The sequence below is a fragment of the Microtus ochrogaster genome, unplaced genomic scaffold (assembly GCF_000317375.1).
Source record: "Microtus ochrogaster isolate Prairie Vole_2 unplaced genomic scaffold, MicOch1.0 UNK114, whole genome shotgun sequence".
Lineage (NCBI taxonomy): Eukaryota > Metazoa > Chordata > Mammalia > Rodentia > Cricetidae > Microtus > Microtus ochrogaster.
The window spans coordinates 81,483-100,471 of record NW_004949212.1 but is presented as its reverse complement, the minus strand read 5'-3'; the positions used below and the strand labels follow the sequence as shown (position 1 = coordinate 100,471).

Below are 18,989 nucleotides of genomic sequence, written 5' to 3'. Positions count from 1 at the left end.
CAGAGAATGAATATATGGTCTCTGGGTTTTATATGGTCTCCTGTTCTCTCTCTTCCCCTCACCTTGTTTTCTCGTGGCCACCAGGGAGTACGGGCATTTTATTAAACATGGGCATCTTTAATTCAGTCTGATTTGGTCTGATTGGTATTATTTGTGTTGGCAGAGAGGCTCATCTAAGACAAAATACATAACATTTAGAGTTCCATGGGGGGCTGCTTTTCCCACAGGCCCAGGCCATGTGTTGGAAAATGACCTTCTTGCATGTGCTCTCCACCAGGCTAAGATTAACTTCATCTCGGTGAGTACCTCTTTTCAGTACGTATGTCTCTAGGGTTCAGGGATCCATTTGTGCTTATTCGGTGTGGCCCATTTGAGTCAGCAAAGAGACTTGTCTAAGAAAAAATACCTAACACAGGGAGATGTGCAAGGTGTTCCATGTGTACAGGGAGGCACATGGCCCAGCAACAGGCAGAATGGATACTTAGATAATTTTATGAAAAGAAATGCAGGTTCATGGATGAGATGGATGTGTATGGGGGAAGAGAAGGGATCATAAACCCAAGGCTGGAGCCAGGAGGAGCAAAAGGACAGGAACAGGGAAGCTTTGAAGTTGTACCCAGATGTCTGAGATTGGGGTGGACCCATAGGATCAGTTATCAAATGAGATGGCCAATGTATTCAAACAAGATTAAGATGTAGCTTACAAGTTCATCCAGGTGTGGTCTAGAGTTAGACTTCTCAGGTTCTGGACCAGTCCACCCTATTCTTCTGAAGTAAGGGAAACTGAGGCCCTGAGGTTGACATTAGTGAGGGCTGGAGAGGAGATGGAAGAGGAAAGTCGGAGAGGCAGAGAGGGCTCAGATGGGAGAGGGAAAGTATATTAGAACATCTCAAGGTCTGAGGAAAGTGCTTGTCCATCTATGCACGGTGATTAGCATATCTGGATGTGGGGTGCAGAAGGGACACATCCTAGGACCCCCATCTCCAGGTCCACAGAGGTCAAAGATATCCCTTGCTCCTGGCTATAGGGAGAGTTTGCATTGACATGGTAGATGGGCCTCTGTGTCTGGCACTGAGAGTAGCTCTTTGCAAGGACCTGGGGAGATAAAATAAGAGCACTCCCTTTCTCGTGGTCTCATCATCCACTTCTCACATGTTTGAAAACCACAGTGCTATCAAAGAGAACCCTGCATCAACAAGACCCCCCAGGCCTGCCTTTGAGACATTTGGGGGATACCCCTCATCTGCCTTATTATTTCCCTCTTTCACCTAATTATCTCCAGTTGTATATTGCCAAATGGCCTGGCTTGCCACAGTGCCCACTGGAGGCCCTGCAACCAGGCCAGGCTTTCTTGCCAAATGCTGGGCTCCCAGCAGCCTGCTTGTCTTATCCTGTCAGCCCTTTGCCATTGTAGGAGAACCCCTCCCTGAGCTCCAGGCACAGTTAAAAAGGATTAGTTAAAGAAATGTGCCCGAAAAGATGAATAGGGTGAATAGCTGCTTGGACGTCGCCCCTCCCCGTCCCTGCAGTTGAAAATAGAATCCCCACCACCACCACCAACTCCCCACCCCCCCTCATGTTTCTGTAAAAGGCTCCTCCTAGACAGATGGGTCAGGCCAACCTGAACTCCAGCTTCCTCTGGCCAAAGGGCAGATCCCTGGGTGAGGGCCCCTGAGACCTTAGTGTCGCTGTCTCCCAGAGGTCCTCATTTTGCAACTAAAAGGCAAACAGTTGACACAGCAGGGGGAGGTGGAAATGGCCTGCTGGCAACAGAGCTGAAGGTTTACTGAGGCAGTGCACAGGAGGCTATGGGCAGGGCCTAGGCCAGCCTCCTTGGTTTTGCTAGATGAGGAAATTTGTCCTTAGAGATAGATGCCTAACACCACCTAGTGAGTTATCAGTAGATGACATTTCATGCAGGTTTTAGGTCAGTCACAGAGGCCTGTAAACCATACAGTTGACTGACAGCTGCCCTTGTGTGGTACATACAGATACCCCCTTTGCTCTGGAGATGGCTCACCCTGCCATCACTTTTCCTTTGCATAGGTGGTGCTGACTCTAGACTCACCTGGGCCATCACCCTGGCCTTAGCCTACCTGTACTGACTGCTTGGTTTCTAGTCTTTCCTTCTGAGTGAGGCTCGTGAATCAGGGGATCCAGGAAGTGTTTTTTCAGTGGCCTGTTTGAGAACTGCTTCTATATCTCGTGTTGGAAGTCTTGACCCTTATCTAGCAAGGAGCAAGCAGGGAGCGGAGAAATGGGAGACAGAACCAGTGTACGGACTAGGGGACAAGGGACAAGGCAAAGCAGGTTGGGGGCAGAGGACAAAACTCAACAAGACCACAACGACATTTTCTTTAAAAGTTGTAATTGAACTTATTTAACTTGTATGTCTGTGTGTAACACACAGTCACATCATTGCATGCACATGAAAGTCAGGGGACAACCTTTCCAGAATTGGTTTTCTCTGTCCATCATCATATGAACTAAGCCCCAGGCTTGAACTCAGGTGGTCAGGGTTGGTGGTAAGTGCCATTATCTGCAGAATCATCTTGCCAGCCCCTTCAGAGCGTTTTCTCCACTCTCTTGGTATGGCAGGAAAACAGGAAGCCAAGAGGAGGCTAATCATATCAGGCATGTTGGTGGGATGGGAACAGCCATAGGCATAAATTTTCCTTCTGCAACGGTAGTGCTCTACGTAAGACTAAAGAAGGGTTCTGCTCTGGGAGGCTGGAGCTCCCAGCATCCAGATGCCACCCACAGTACCCACATGCACAGGTACAGCCCAGCCAAGAAGAGATCCTCAACTAGAGAACAGGATGTGGGTAGACTTTGGCCCTAGCCAGCTGTGGGTGGTCCTCCACAGATAATATGTTCAGGTATGGGCACACTTAAGAGGTAACACAAATATATTGAACTTGGAAGACAATGAAGGAAGTTGAATCTCTTTATTTCATTGTGTTAGTTTATTTTTTGTTTTAGTTTATGTAGCCCACGCTACCCTTAAACTTGCTGCACATCCAAGAGTGCATTTCTTACCTGTCTGTTTCCTTCCTCTGAGTGCTGGGATCGCAGTTGGGTGCACCACTATGCTTTCTTTCTTTCTTTCTTTCTTTCTTTCTTTCTTTCTTTCTTTCTTTCTTTCTTTCTTCCTTTCATTCTTTCTTGCTTGCTTGCTTGCTTGCTTATTTATTTTAGGGAGGCCCACACTATATAAAGCCGGCTGGCCACAAACACAGGGATCCACTGGCCTCTGCCTCTCAAGTGCTTGAGCCACTACAACCATCAGGGATGGATAATCTTTGATGTTTCTTGAAGTATCAGTAATATCATCCCTGCTTCTTTCTACCTACTAGTTGCTATAGCATAAGGGTCAGGTGTCCTCTTGGTTGTTAACAGTTATCTGCTAACAAGCTACCTAGAATGCTTAAGATGCCTTGGTTGAGGAACACTGACTTTACCCAAACGGAGATTTGGAAACGTCTAGGTCTTCTCTGATACCTTTTTGTTTGTTTGTTTTGCTTTGATTTGCTTTTGTTTGTTTGTGTTGTTTGTTTTTGAGATAGGGTTTCTCCACATCACCTCAACTGACCTGGAACTTGCTCTGTAGATAAGACTGGCCTCTGCCTCTTAACTGCTGGGACCAAAGGTGTGTGCCACCACCTCCCAGCAACTAAATTTTTAATGATTTATTTTTGTTTTATCTTCATTGGTGTTTTGCCTGTAGGTGTCTGTTCAAAGGTGTTGGATATCCTCAAACTGGAATTACAGTTGTGAGCTGCCATTGGGTGCTGGGAATTGAACCTTGGGCCCTTCAGAAGAGTAGCCAGTGCTCTTAACTGTAAGTCCAAACTAATTCTTAAAATAGTTGTCACAGGGGGCTGGAGAGATGGTTCAGTGGTTAAGAGCATTGCCTGCTCTTCCAAAGGTCCTGAGTTCAATTCCTAGAAACCAACTGTAATGAGGTCGGGTGCCCTCTTCTACAGGCATACATGTAGACAGATTTGTATACATAATAAGTAAATAAATATTTTAAAAAATAGTTGCCACATAGCCCAGACCGGCTTCAAACCTACTATGTAACTGAGGATGGCCTTGAATTTATCATCTTCCTGCTTCTACCTCTTGAGGTCTGAGATTAAAAGTGTTTTCTAACAGGTCCAATTTATTTGGTGCTAGGTATGGAACCCAAGCCCTGAGTGCACACCAGGCAAGCACTCTATCAACTGAGCTACACTCCCAGCCTCAGACTCATTTTTAAGGTTTTATTTTTACTTTTGATTAATATTTTACATTTTTCTTTACTTTGATTTTTAATTATATTGTATTTATGTGTATATGTATGTATATATTGAATTATATTGCCTGGCTATGTGTGGGTTTGTGCATATGAGTACAGTGCCTGAGGAGATCAGAAAGGGTGATGGGTTCCCTCTGGTGCTAAAATTACAGGGGATTGTGAGCCACCATGTTGGTGTTGAGAATTGAACCTAAGTCCTGTGCAATAGCAGCCAGGCTCCTAACTGCTGACCTGTCTCTCCAGCCCTCCAAGACTAATTTTTATTATGGTCTGAATATGTGAAGAAGAAGCAACTAAAATCTCTTTGTTCCCATATTTAGCTCTGCATTCCCCCTACCCCAAATCTCTCTCATTTTTTCTCCTTCCTCTTCTTGTTGTTTTGTTTGGGTTTTTTTTTGTGACACACACACACACACACACACACACACACACACATGGCTGTCCTGGAACTTGCTTTTAGACCAGGTTGGCCTCTCACAAAGATCCGTCTGTCTCTGCCTCCCAAGTTCTGGTATTAAAAGCACCGCCCAGCCTCTTTCACTTCTTTTATTAACTATGAAAATTAAATAAGGGTGATAAGTTCCTGTGGGGTGCAGTATACTTTTGACTTAATGGAGTTCTTATTTTCCATGGGTGGAGCTATTTTATCATAACTATGACAGAGGTGAGTAGTTACATTTGCACATGAAGCAAAATTTGTTCTTAATTTAAAAATACACCTTATTTACTCACATACTGGTGTGCCATGGTGCAAGCGTAGAGGCCAGAGAACAACTTGTGAGAGTTTGGTTGTCTCTTTCCGACAAATGGGTCCCAGAAATTGACCTCAGGTTGTCAGGCCTAGTGGCAGGCACCTTTAATCACTAAGTCATCTCAACCAACCACATGTAGCAAAATTTTACTAGGAGATTTTGGTTTTATTTTTGCTTATTTAACCTATTTTTTATAAGTTTTTACATAATTTTTATTGCTTTTGTGACAAGAGTCTTGCTTTGTAGCCCTGTCTAGCCTGGAACCTGGGCCTTTGGAGAGACAAACAGGCTAACTACCAGTATGTCAGCACTGCTTCATCCTGTCCTAAAGTCAGAGGCTCCTGAGTGAGTGGATTCTGCCTGTCTGCCTGTCTGCCTGCCTGCCTGCCTGCCTGCCTGCCTGCCTGTCTGTCTGTCTGTCTGTCTGTCTGTCTATCACCTATCTCTCTTCCTCTCATTATATGTAATCCAAACTGGCCTCAAACTTACTGTGTAGCACAGACTGGATCTTATTTTCCTGTATAGCTCAGGGCAGCCTGAGCTGATTGGGATTACAAACTCACTATGTAGCACAGGCTGGATCTTATTTTACTGTATAGCTCAGGGCAGCCTGAGCTGATTGGGATTACAAACTCACTGTGTAGCACAGGCTGGATCTTATTTTACTGTATAGCTCAGGGCAGCCTGAGCTGATTGGGATTACAAACTCACTGTGTAGCTCAGGCTGGATCTTATTTTACTGTATAGGGATTGGGATTACAGGCATGCACCACCATGCTAAGGCTTCTCTCTTCCATTGATGAGTTTGGGACACATGAAGTACATCAGCAATATTCTAACATAACCATTTCCTTCAAATATTGATGACTTTCCAGGCACTGGTCTCTTTCCATCTTATTATTTATTTCTTGTTTACTTACTTAATTTTTGAGACTTTGCAGACTAGTAGTTTGGTCCTAAGCTGAGATCACAGAGATCTGCCTGTCTCTGCCTCCTGATTGCTAATATTAAAGATGTATACCACCATGTCTGGCCCGAGCACCAGTCTCTGGGTTCCAGTACTCTTCTCTGTCTTTTCCCAAAAGGGAAAATCCCTCATGTCAAACTAATCCCAACTGAAATTTCACCTGCTATATGACAACCTCCTTATCACAAGTTCTTTCTTTTCCAAGAGAATCCAATGTACTTGTCTTTTCTTTTAGTAATTCTATTATAGTTAAAACATTAAGCCAGGCAGGTGGTGGTGGTGCATGCCTTTAATCCGATCCCAGCTCTCTGAAGGCAGAGGCAGATGGATCTCTGAGAATTTGAGGCCAGCCTGATCTACAGAGAGAATTCCAGGACAGCCAGGGCTGTGACACAGTGAAGCCCTGTCTCAAAAAAAAAAAAAAAAAAACCACCACCAAACATACAGTCATTAGCCAGGCATGGTAGTGGCAGCATTTAATCCTAGCACCGGGAGACAGAGGCAGACAGATGTTTGTGAGTTTGACACCAGCCTGGCCTACAGAGTGAGTTCCTTAACAGCCAGGGCTACATAGAAACTGTTTTGTCAAGCAAAAAGAGCTTTGGGTAGATCGTGTTTATTTTGGCTTACAATTCCAGGTTACAGCCCTCATTGTAGGGAAAAGAGGCAGCATGAACTTGAAGCAGGTGGTCACATTCCACCCACAGTTGAGAGCAGGAAGATATTAGTTAATGTATGCGTGCTTACCACTCAGCTCCCTTTCTTTATTCTTTCACAGCCTAAGACCCAAACCCAGGGAATGGTGCCACCCACAGTAGTCTGTGTCTTTCCACATCATGCCCACAGGCCAACCTGACAGGGAGGGATTGTCTAACTCCTCGTTGAGACTTTGCTGGGTGATGCTAGATTGTCAAAGTGACAGTTAAAAGTAACCATCATCTTTCCTAAAGGAACATATGTCAATCGCCTTCTAAATTATTTATGTTCAGGATCACTGAGGTGACTCAGTGGGTCAAGGAGCTTGGTCCCAAGCCTGGTCGTCTGAGTTCTATCCCAGGAACTACAAAAAGGAAGGTGAGACCTGAGTCCTCAGGTTGTCCAGACACACAATAAATAAATAGACGTAAAATGTTAAAATATTTATGCTTATACCCATAGACTAGCCTAGAGCAGAAAAGCTCCTTTTTTGTAGAGATTCATTAAAAAAATAACTGTACGGAAGTGCGGTAGAGCCAGGAAATAGATGGGGAGCCTGCGCTAATCATGACCCACCATAGAGATATGCCTCCTTCTGAGACCTCCGAGAGTCCTAGAGAGGAACCGGACGCGGGCCCTTTCATTAGGGCACCTGCCTGACAGCATCCGCCTCTCACTTCCGGTCCGCGCTGGCCCGGGCAGGTGCTGAGCGCGCAGGCAGTCAAGGCCGCGGCTGGCTCGGGGCGGATCCGGCACGGAGCGGGTTGCAGCTCGGCAGGGCAGCTGCGGCCCGGAAGGTCGCCTCTCCACGCACAGCCGTGGTCCCAGGTAAGAACCGGGCGGAGGCCGGGCCAGGCGGAGAGAGCCTAATGCAGGGTGCCCACGCTCCGCGGGAAGACCTCGACCCTGCGCCTCTAAGAAGTGGGGCGATTTAGACGCGGATGCCGGGCAGTCGTTGGAAGAAGAGCCACGCGGTACCTTCTGTCTGCCAGAGGCCTGCGAGGAAAGACCCACGAGGGGCCTGTTGCCCGTAGGGCGCCGGCGGAACGAGCTAGGCAATAGCTGGCTCGTTCGAGAAAGCTCGATGCGGCAGAGAGACGAGTACTGTAGGCGGAAAATGAGGGATCGGTTTAAGGGGCGGGTGGAGAAAAACACGAACAGCCAGTAGAATCTGTCGCCGAAGGTCGTGGCCTCTCGCCCGCTGGTTGCGTCAACAGTCTGAGCGCTTTTGTGCTTTGGGGCAGGGGCCTGTCTCTCCAGCCTGCCCGCCCGGAAGTAAACAAGACTCATTTTACGGACTGCTTGGCTGCCTCTTTTTTCCTCAGGTGTAATGTTCGCTTCCCACCCGTTCTCCTCTCGCTTTCTTCCAGCTGTGTATCCACATTGCCCTAGAACTCACCGTCTGCCAGCCTAAATCAGGTTCCGGGATTACAGGCAACTACTGCCGTGGCTGTTAATCTTTCTTTTCGCGAGACGGGCTCACTGTGCACTCTGTAGCTCTGGCTGTCCTGGAACTCACTATGTAGACCAGGATGGCCTCTAACTCAACAGAGAACATCTGCCTCTTCATCCAAATGCTGAGAGATTAAAGATGGTGGGTGGGTTTTTTTTCTTTTCCTCTCATGTTTGTCTATGTACCACGTGTGTGCCAGGTGCCCACAGTGTCGAGAAGACACAGCAGATCTTACGGAACTGGAGTTACAGCAGGTTATGAGCCACCGTCTGGGTGTTGGGAACGGAACCTGAGTGCTCTGCAAGAGCAGTGGGTGCTCTTAATCACCGGGCTGCCTCTCACAAGCCTATTCTTTCATCTTTTTAAACCTTCCATGTTTTTGGAGGGAGACGGTTCTATATTCCGCTTGCATATTCTTTCTGTGTCTCCTCTTTTACTTATTCTCTTGACACTTTTGTCCATGCATACAGCATGTCTTGACTATTGATACCCTAACTCCCCTCCCCCACTCTTCCCAGGGACAGCCAAACACCCCTTTTCATATCCTCTTCTTTTTTGTTAGGATGCTGACTGATTTTACTGGCTTAGTCCTGTGCAGGTATATAAGTCGTGTGTGGCAATAAGTTCATGAATGCAGTGGCTGTGTCACATCCAAAAGACAGCACGTCACAGTACTCTTTCCCACCCTCTGGCTCTTAAATTCTTTCTGTCCTCTCTTCTACTGTGTTCCCTGAGCCTTGGCTGTGTAGGGTGTTGACACAGTTGTCCCACATCGGGATGAACACTCAGCTTTGGCCAGTTATAAGTGTCTGTGCAAACTGTAAGCAGAAAGAGGCTTCCATGACTAAGGCCGAGAGTAGCCAATTTGTGGGTATAAACATAAATGTTTAGAAGGTGGTTTGATGCCATGTCTGTTTAGCAAAACCATAGTTGTAGGTTCTCCCTTAGGCCCAGTCTCCCTGGCTATGGGTTTTTGACCAGGTTTACAGTACCAGGCATGAATTCCCTCCTGTGGAGCAAGCCACAAATCCATTCGGAAAGTAGTTGGTTACCTTCAAGCCACTATTAACAGCAGTGGACATACCTTGTCTGGCAGGTCATTCTTTGTTAGAGCCTGTGGGCTTCCCTGCTATGTACTACCGGCAATGACTTTTCTCCTCCAGGGGCCTGGATAGCACCTTTCAGCACTATGAAAACTAGTTAATGGGGAGGAAAGTTCCAGGTCAGTTCTAGCTTGATTTCTCCTGGTGCTGCAACCAGAATGTATTGTGTCTTCAGCAGCAGGGCTTTACCATCTAGTTACACGGGCAATCAAGAGCAGTGGCAATGGCCTGTACAGCATTGTCTTTAGACCGAAAGCACCGTCACTGTCAGGCCACTAGTGGATTTGTTGGTGTTGACCTCAAAGTTTGTCTTGGTCTTGATTTTGCCTGCTTTGTTGTCTCCACCCTGACCAACCAAAGCACCAGATCAGCTGATAGGATTTGAAGATCTGTATCAGCTTTCTGAGAACAAACAGAAAACTGGATGGGCTGACCTCCTGTGTGCGTTTTCTGTTCTCAGAAGGGCCCTCTCTGTTGTCATCCTCAGGCTTGCTGGAGCTTGAAGATGCTGAAAGAGCGCCTGGAGATGGCAGAAGATCCTCAGCAGCAGATGGGTGCTCCAGTGGTGAAACTGGAGAAGGAGCTGCCATGGGGCCGGGGAGGGGAGGACTCTAGTCCTGAGGCATTCCGGCTGAGGTTTCGGCAGTTCCGCTACCAAGAGGCTGCTGGTCCCCAGGAAGCCCTCAGGGAGCTCCAAGAGCTCTGTCGGCGGTGGCTGCAGCCAGAGCTGCACAGCAAGGAGCAGATCCTGGAGCTGCTGGTGCTGGAGCAGTTCCTCACTATCCTGCCCCGAGAGCTCTACACCTGGATCCGAGAGCACAGCCCAGACAGCGGCAAGGCTTTGGTGTCCATGGTGGAGGACCTGATGGAGAGCACACCGGAGGCCAAGGCGGTGGGTGAGAAGAGGGTGTCCAGGCCTTGTGCGGTTGGTGTGGGAATCAAAAATGGAGAGGTTAAGGAAGTAGTGGGAATGGATGAGACTTAGAACCTGCTCCATCATCCCCTAGCCCCCAAACAGCCTTTCTAGAGAGTGGCTGCTGTTTAGCATGAGTCAGAGTTGAAGAGATGGCTCAGTGGGTAAAGCACTTGCTCTGCAAGCATGAGGACCCAAGTTCAGATCTCCAGGACCGTGTAAAGGTCACGTGAGGGAGTGTGCACGTGTACTCCCAGTGGTGAGATGGTGGACAAAGGAAGGGGAGTCCCCAGAAGTTTGCAGTCCAGCTAGGCAGACATTCTCAGCAGGGATGAGCAAGAGTCCCTGTCATAAGGTGGAAGATGAGAACCAGCACTGGAAGTTGACCTCTGATCTCCACACATACTCAGTGGTGTACACGCCTGTACTCAGTACATGACATGAACACACTCATATATATACTTAGAAGATTTTTTTTTAAGAGCCATCTCTAGGGAAGATATCCATGGTTTAGGCATCAGGGACCCCTGGGTGAGCTTCAAATCCAGTGAACGTAGTTTAGCTTGTATTCCAGGTCCACTATGAGCTTTGCATGCCCTTGGGGAAGAGGCTAGTGGCAGTGGTTCTGCCAGTGGCAACTGGGATTTAGGCTCAACCCCACTCTGTCACTCTGGGATTTCTTAGTCAACTTTCGGTACCTCCGCTCAGGCAAAACCAGATTTGTGGATTCACTTTGTTGCAAAAAGCAGTTTTAGAAAGAGCAGAGTGGGGTATATTAAAAGACTTTTTTTTTTTTTTTTAGAGGTTGGGGAGATAGTTCAGTGGATGGAGCATTTGCTGTGAACGAATGAGAACTGGAGTTTGGTTTTCCAGCTCCCACATACATGCATAATGCTGGGTAGGCTTGATAGTCTGTAATCCACTCAGGAGGTGGAGTTAGCATCCGCCGTGTGAGCTGGCTAGGTAGACAGTGAAATCAGCAAGCAAGAAAACAGATGACAGACTGTGCCTAAATACATAAGATGCACAGTGATAAAGGTAGACAATGAAGTCACCCATTGTCCTCTGCATGTGCATGCACATGTACCCACATACATATCATACATGCATACCATACATACCAACCACACATATCTATGCAAAGAAAAGACATTTTAAATAACTTTGAAATTTTTGTTTTATTCTGTTTTGTGAGGGGGTGTTTTGCCTGCAATTATGTCTGTGCAGCATGTGCATGCAGTGTCTCTGGAGTCCAGATCCCCTGGAACTGGAGGTACAGCTACTTGTGAGCTGCCATGTGGATGCTGCAAGTTGAACCAGGGTCCTCTGGAAGAGCAGCCAATACTCTTAATCACTGAACCATCTCTCTGGCTGTTAAATAACTACCATAAGGCCAGGAGTTACCAGAGAGAGATGCTTACATTTTGTCTCATAGTTTTTTGGGAAAGTGTGGTGGCAAGACGATGAGACAGCTGACCACGCACATCTGCCTTCAGGAAGCAGCGATGAATGCTGGCGCTCAGCTCACTTTCTTCTTTTGTTTTAAAGATTAAAACATTTACTTCTTTTTATTGTGTGTCTGTGTGTTAGAATGTGCACATATATTCGGGTATCCACAGAGGACATTGGACCCCTGGCGCTACAAGCTGCTTGTGAGCTGCCTGGTGTGGGCACTAGGAATAAAACATAGGTCCTCTGCAAAAACAGTATGTACTCCTTGCTACCGAGCTCTCTCCAGCCCCTCACTTTCTCCTCTGATTCAGTGTAGGACCTCAGCCCATGGGATAGTGGGGCTGCATTTAAGCTGGGGCATGCTACCTCAGGTAACCAAATCTAGACACATATCCCTCCCAGAGAAGTGCAGAGGTTTGTCTCATAGGTGACTCTAGAACTGTCAAGTTGATTATCATTATTAAAATCTATGAAAGAGAAGAAAAGGGAGCAGGGCTTGTTTCTATGAGAATGTCACTTCAAAGCTCCACTTTTTGTGGAGCCGCTCTTTCTCATTAGCTAGTTCATTTTAGAAGCATTTATTTAGCTTTCTTCATGTGGAAGAAGTCAACAGCTTTCTTTCCTTCTTCCACCTTTTCTCTTTTTTCTCTTTTGCAACTCCCCTCCTCCCTTCCTGTCTCCTTCTTTCCTGCTCTTCTTTCTAGTCTTTTTTTTTAAACATGGTCTACTGGGTAGCCCCGGTGTGCCTGCAATTCACTAATTAGACCAGTTAGACCAGGCTGGTTTTGAACGCAGGGGTGGAGGGCTCCCCCCTCTACTGGGTGCTAGGATTACAGCTTGGACTATCATACTGGGTTTATGTGGTGCTGGGGATGGAACTCAGGGCTTCAGGGCTTACAGGGTTTCATGCATGCAAGGCAAGCACTCTACTAGCTGATTTGCACCACTAGCCTTGCTTTCTTTTTCAGTTTTATTTCAGCTCTTTTTCTAACAACCTCCAGCAGGTCTCATTCTAACTCGTATGTGCATTCTTCTTAGGTTCCATGCCATGCCCAGGGAGAACAGCTGGTCACAGCCCTTGGTGGAGGATCTTGGCAATCGGGCATCCACTTGGGGCCAGTAGAAGTCAAGCCTGAGTGGGGGATGCTGCAGGGGGAAGGAGTTCAAAGCCTGGGCCCAAGCACTGCAGAACAGCTGAGCCAGGGGCCTGGAGATGGGACACAGGCCTTCCAGGAGCAAGGTAAGATGCCAGTGATGAGGATGAAAGGTCAGCACTGGGCTAAGTAGTTACTAGTAAAGTATAACATTGAGTCTTCCAGGCTGCTTCCTTTACCCCAGCAGGAAACAGATGAAATGGTTTTTTACACCTTGACTGGTTTTATGGGACACATCTAGAATCATGTTCTCTTATCATTTCTTCTTCCTTCCCCTCATATCCCTTCTAGAACCACTAGGAACTATGCTGATGATATGGAAGAGTTAGTTATTAAGTGAGGAGACAAGCCATACCCACATGAGGTTTCATTATTACGGAGTCTCAGAAAGTTGTTTTCATGAGTGACTCAAGAGTATGACTAACTCTGAGGGGACAGGGTTGGGATAGTCTTCTCAGCCAGAAAAGGGCAGGGGACTCCCAGACTCTTGGCTATAGGTCATTGTGGTACTGAAGTAATTCTCTCTCTCTTTTGTTTTGTTTTATTATTATTATTATTGAGGTAAAATTTCTCTCTGTAGCCCACACTGTTCTGGAATCTGCTTCATGGAGCAGGCTGGTTCGAACTCAGGGAGATCCACCTTCCTCTGCCTCCCAAGTACTGGGATTAAAGGCATGTGGCCACCACTGCCTGGCCCTGATGTAATTCTTTGTGGTCTGTAGTTCTGAGATGGTGTGTATTGGGGTAAGGTGCTTTTGAATTGGTGGACAACAGCCCTGATACTTTTTTGTGTTCTGCTCAGCACTGCCCATTCTTCATGCGGGTCCAGGTCTTCCCTCTGTGAGCACCAGAGATCAAGAAATTGCTGCAGGGTTCCTTGCAGCAACATCCCAGGTGAGCTAACATTTCTGTTTTGGAGATTTTGTTGATTTGTTTATTTTTTGAGACAGGGCCTTACATAGCCCAGGTTACCCTTAAACTCAATATTTAGCTCATAGGGCCAGAGAGATGAGTCAGCAGTTGAAAGTGTTTCCTGTTCTTCCAGAAGACACAAGGTAGGCATCCAACAGTCATGTCTGATGGATCACAGCTTCATTGTAGTTCCAGCTCAGCAGATCTGAGGCTCTTTTCTGGCCTCTCAGAGGGTTGCACATACGTCTCTTCCTCTTTCTCACACATACAAAAGTAAATCGTTAATTTTTTTTTTTTAAAAAAAGTAGAAGATGATGTCTTTATGCTTCCGATCCTTGTGTTTCCACACCCTGAGTACTGGGATAATGGGCTGCAGAGACACCTTACTGTGTGATGCTGAGGATGGAGCCCTGGGCTTTGGACATGCTAGGCAAGCACTCTACCAGCTTATTCCTAAGTACCATACTCCATTTTGTTTATTTAACATGCTTTATTCTTTTAAAATGTATTATTTATCCTCTTGTGTGCATTTGTATAAGGTAGATGTGTGGGTGTCCATGCCACTACACGTGTCGAGGTCAGAGGACAGCTTCGTGTAATCATTTCTCTACTTTTCTGTTGGTCATCAGGCTTCACCTACTGATCAGTTCTTTAAAAAAACATAACCTTAAGGTGGGGCTTGAGGGAACACACAGGCTTCTAGGCTCAAACTTGAGGAGGTTGCTGAGATGGCGAGGGCAAGCAGGGCCATAGTAGCAGGTTCTGAACATGTTGGTCACCCTATTAAAGCTGTTGGAAGATGGCAGTTCTCCCAACTCATCCAGGGTCCAGTTGCTTCTGACTTTGCTGTGCTTGAGCCTGGTTTTGAAACTACTGGTAGACTACCCCACCTTTTTTTGACAATGTATCTAGTGTATGTGTTGTGGGAGGTGTGGCACAGTGCTCATGTAGAGGTCGGAGGACAGCTTGCTAGAGCCAGTTCTCTACCCACCATTTCATTTCTAGGAACTCAACTGAGGTCATCTTGCTTGGCAGCCAGCACCTTAACACACTGAGTTATTTCACCAACTCTAGAGTTCTTACTTTTTTCTCTTAATTTATTTTTATCTTTTTTAGGTGTATGAATGTTTTGCCTGCACATATATGTGTATGTATGTGCATCACACGTGTGCCTGGTGCACTCAGTCCAGAAGATGGTATCTGATCCCTAGGAACCATTAGTTACAGGCAATTATATTAGTTGTTATATAGGTACTAGGAACTTAACCCTGGTCCTCTAGAGGAGAGCAAGTGCTCTTAATGGTTGAGCCATCTCTGTAGCCTCCAGTGTTCTTTCTTTATCTATAGCAGTCTTTTGTTGTTTTAGGGTCTGGGGCCTTTTAAAGACATGGCTCTGGCTTTTCCTGAAGAGGAATGGAGGCACGTGGCCCCAGCTCAGATTGACTGCTTCGGGGAATACGTGGAATCACAAGACTGTGGGGTCCTTCCAGGTAAGATTGTTGCCTGGCACAGGTAAGAAAGGAGTTTTGAAAGCTTCAGTTTAAGAGTCTTGTCCTAGCCGAAATGCTGCTGACCAGATAGTATAGGGAGTCTTAGAGAAGTGTGTCCATGACTAAAGGGCATCGGGCACTAGAGAGAAAGGAAAGGAGCAGAAGAGAAGTGCTTGGTCTGCTTCTCCAGCAGATGGTTACTGAACACCCCCTGCATGCAGGCCCTATGTGGCAGCTTTCCGTTGGGACAGGGAGTGCGCTGGATGAGAGAATGTAGTGTGTGGGTGTGCTAATAAGTATAGCATAAGTGAGGGCTAACTGATTATATCAGTGTAAGAGAGGCCAGGGGAAGAGAACTCTAGGTTGTGCTCTTCATAGAAATCTGAGTTAGATTTGTGTATGTGTGGTATATGTGCACATGTGTATATGTATGCGCATAGCTGTGCTCATGCTCAGAGGAAAGGAGAGGGAGTGTTGGGTTTCTCCCTTTGTCACTCTGTCTTACTCCTTTGAAGCAGGGTCTCTCTCTCTAAACCTGGAGCTTGACTTTTTCAGCTAGACAGTTCTAGTGATTTTCCTGTCTCTGCCACTACAATGGTGGTGTTACAGGCATGTATAAGACCACACTGGGCTTGTTCTATGCATGCTGGGATCTGAACTCAGAGCCCCTGATTACACAAGTGCTCTTAACCACTGAGTTGTCTCTCCAGCCCCACTGAGTTAGATTTTTGAAGGAAGTAAAAGTCTGAACTAACAGAACCTTAAGTGGGGAGTGGGTATTAAAATCTGTCAGTCAGTTCAGTATCAGGGCAAGGAGGTGGTAAGGAGTAAAGAAAGGTCAGAGTTCAGGGTTCATGGACGTGAAAGGTGTTGAGGTTGTTGATCAAAGGAAAAGAAGAGGAGCCATTAATGGGACATGTTAGGAAGCTGGGTATGGTTATGCAGGCCTGAGATTTCCCTCTTCAGGATTGCATGAGTTCAAAGCCAGCACGTGTTACAGAGTGAGATCCTATCCCAGAAAACCAAACCATCACCACCACCAAGATGAAAGGATGCATTTGGAGGAGAAGACGTGGTGCATGAAGTTCCCTGGGTGGTCACTGTTTGAGGAAGGCAGAAAAGGAAGTGAGAGGAGTCTCCCTTCAGATGTTTCTTTCTAGCAAGGCAATAGCATCACAGTGGGAGAGCAGGCCTTCAGGTCTGAGGAGGAATGACATTACAAACAGCCTTAGATAATATGCTGGAACCTGAAAGCATAGGCAGCCATGGGGGGCCTGGAGAAGAGAGATGGCAGCCTGTAGGTTTCTTCATTCCTTTCAGATCCCCACAAAAAAGTAAGCTTGTTCTTTTGTAGGTTTGGGGAATGATGGTGGGAAGCCCATACCTAGTTCTGACCTAGCCTACCTGTCTCCTGGCATGCAGAAAACCTTAGATAAGAGTGGAAAGTTACAACGGGCGTTTGTGTCTGTCTGCCTGTGTGTGGAAGAGCTGGTCTTGCTCACATTTGCAAGTGGGAGAGGGTGAGGCTATAAGGTCACAGCAGCTCTTTAGAGCTAGCAGAGAAACAGGGACAGAGAGACAGAAAGACAGGGTTACACCCGATTTCTGGGTGTGAAGGAAAGTAGCAGTTGGAGGGTCTGTGCTAGAGCATCACCACAGTGTTGACCTCCTTTGCCACACAGGTGCTGGGAACAAGGAGAAGGAGGCCAAACCCCAGCAGGAAGATCTGAAAAGAGCATTTGTTGGGTTGACTTCCGATGGGTTTGGAGAAACTGCCATCCAGGTTCCTGGACCAGGGGGTGCCTGTGAGCAGGAGCCTGGGGGATCTGGAGCCAGTTTACCTGGGCTCCCTGCTCCTCAGCATGGGGTGCCCCTGCCAGACACCCTTAACACCCACAATTCTTTCTGGAAACCTTTCCAGTGCCCTGAGTGTGGAAAAGGCTTTAGTCGCAGCTCCAATCTTGTCAGACACCAGCGAACACATGAAGAGGAGAAGTCCTTTGGCTGTGTGGAGTGCGGGAAAGGTTTCACCCTGAGGGAGTACCTCACCAAACATCAGAGGACCCACCTGGGCAAGAGGCCCTATGTGTGCGGTGAGTGCTGGAAGACCTTCAGCCAGAGGCATCACCTGGAGGTGCACCAGCGCAGCCACACGGGGGAGAAACCCTATAAGTGTGCGGACTGCTGGAAGGGCTTCAGCCGGAGGCAGCACCTGCTGGTGCATCGCAGGACACACACTGGGGAGAAGCCCTACACCTGCGAGTGTGGCAAGAGCTTCAGCAGGAATGCCAACCTGGCGGTGCACCGGCGTGCACACACTGGGGAGAAGCCCTATGGCTGCCAGGTATGCGGCAAGCGCTTCAGCAAGGGGGAGCGGCTGGTGCGGCATCAGAGGATCCACACGGGTGAGAAGCCCTATCACTGCCCCGCCTGCGGCCGCAGCTTCAACCAGAGGTCCATCCTCAACAGGCACCAGAAGACCCAGCATCGCCAAGAGCCCCCTGTGCAGTGAACATATCGTGGGCCAGCTCTGCCTCGGGGGTGACTTGCATTGTACCGAGTGTCCTGGGCAGTGCCCAGTGAAGGACAACAGAATGTGCTCAAGCAGGAGGAGGACAGAGCCTGGTGTATGGAGAGCTTCCAGAGGGCCCACAGTTTCCTTCACCTGTTATAGGGAAACATAATCCTAAACTTCAGTTTTTTGGGGGGGGAAGTTGTTGGGAACCCACCTCCTAAGCAAGTTCGGAGGTAAGGGCAAAATTTTACTGCATATTGGCAACTTGAAGCTCATTTTTTTTTTCATTTTGAGATAAGGTCTCATATTATTTAAGTTGGTCTCAGACTAGTTGTGTAGCTAAAGATGATTTTGAATTTCTGATACTCCTGCCTCCATCTTCCCAGTGCAGGGATTATTGGAATGTGCCACCATACCTGGTTTATGCTATGTTGGAGATGAAACCCAGGATTTTGTGCATGCTAGGTGGGGTACCCTACTGACTGAGGTATGTGCCCAGCCTTGAAGCTCAATTTTTAGAGAACTCTGTCTTGCCTGCGAGATCTTTAGCTCAGGCCTGCCTTCCCTCTATTTTTCATTTGAAAATATTTATTAAGCACCTACTGTGCTCCTGGCTCAGAGAATGCCATGGTGATTGGGACCAGTGAGATCTTGGAGCTTGTGAGCAAAGCCGGAGCAGTAGCTTGTAAGTATCCCAAAGCACGTGTTGTTGCAAGTGCCACATCAGAACCTTGGTACACTTCTGTTACGGTCTGTCCCTGTGTGAGGTCTCACATGCCCTCCACCTCAGATGGGGACTTCTCTCATGCAGCCTTGTTTATTTACCTTTCTTGGCAGCCTTATTGTTGTGGACTAGAACGTACTACCCTCATCTGTAAAGTCTCCCCCTCCCACTACTCCTTGCACTGTAACCACAGCTACTAGGAAATTAATATTTTGCTACTGATCATTGAATAAACGTGAACATATTTTAAGACAATTAGTAACTTCCCTGAAAATACCTGATGAATTTAATCTGAAAGACAAACTAGTATTAATGCTCTGTATTTGATGACACTTTCGTATATATATAATACCTCTGAGAGTGAGGGGCGTGTGTATGTGGTGTTGGGGATTAAACCTATAGCCTAACATGCTAGGCAAGCCGCTAGGCTGTATCCCCAGCTCTACCTCTCCCTTTTTTTTGTTTTTTGTTTTTTTGTTTTTTTGTTTTTCGAGACAGGGTTTCTCTGTGGTTTTGGAGCCTGTCCTGGAACTAGCTCTGTAGACCAGGCTGGTCTC

The 18,989-nt window shown here is 47.1% G+C and overlaps 1 protein-coding gene across 2 annotated transcripts; it reads left to right on the top strand.

Annotated features, from left to right (window-relative positions):
* The first annotated feature begins 7,409 nt into the window (after window positions 1–7,409).
* On the top strand, window positions 7,410–18,680 carry Zscan25 (zinc finger and SCAN domain containing 25). Of its 2 annotated transcripts, none has more exons than XM_026778227.1 (6): window positions 7,410–7,544; window positions 9,760–10,164; window positions 12,676–12,877; window positions 13,594–13,685; window positions 15,070–15,193; window positions 16,876–18,680. In XM_026778227.1, the coding sequence occupies exons 2-6, from the start codon at window positions 9,778–9,780 to the stop codon at window positions 17,703–17,705; spliced, it is 1,635 nt and encodes a 544-aa protein (XP_026634028.1). In that variant the 5' UTR covers window positions 7,410–7,544; window positions 9,760–9,777; the 3' UTR covers window positions 17,706–18,680. The 2 variants fall into 2 exon arrangements, with proteins under 2 accessions (XP_026634028.1, XP_005371615.2); XM_005371558.3 differs by lacking the exon at window positions 7,410–7,544 and adding an exon at window positions 8,233–8,310.
* The last annotated feature ends 309 nt before the right edge of the window (window positions 18,681–18,989 follow it).

Excerpts from the sequence above, each read along its gene's own strand:
- Zscan25 (XM_005371558.3), top strand. Across the intron at positions 10,165-12,675 it reads GCACACCGGAGGCCAAGGCG|GTTCCATGCCATGCCCAGGG; the intron begins GTGGGTGAGAAG and ends CATTCTTCTTAG. Across the intron at positions 12,878-13,593 it reads ACAGGCCTTCCAGGAGCAAG|CACTGCCCATTCTTCATGCG; the intron begins GTAAGATGCCAG and ends TGTTCTGCTCAG.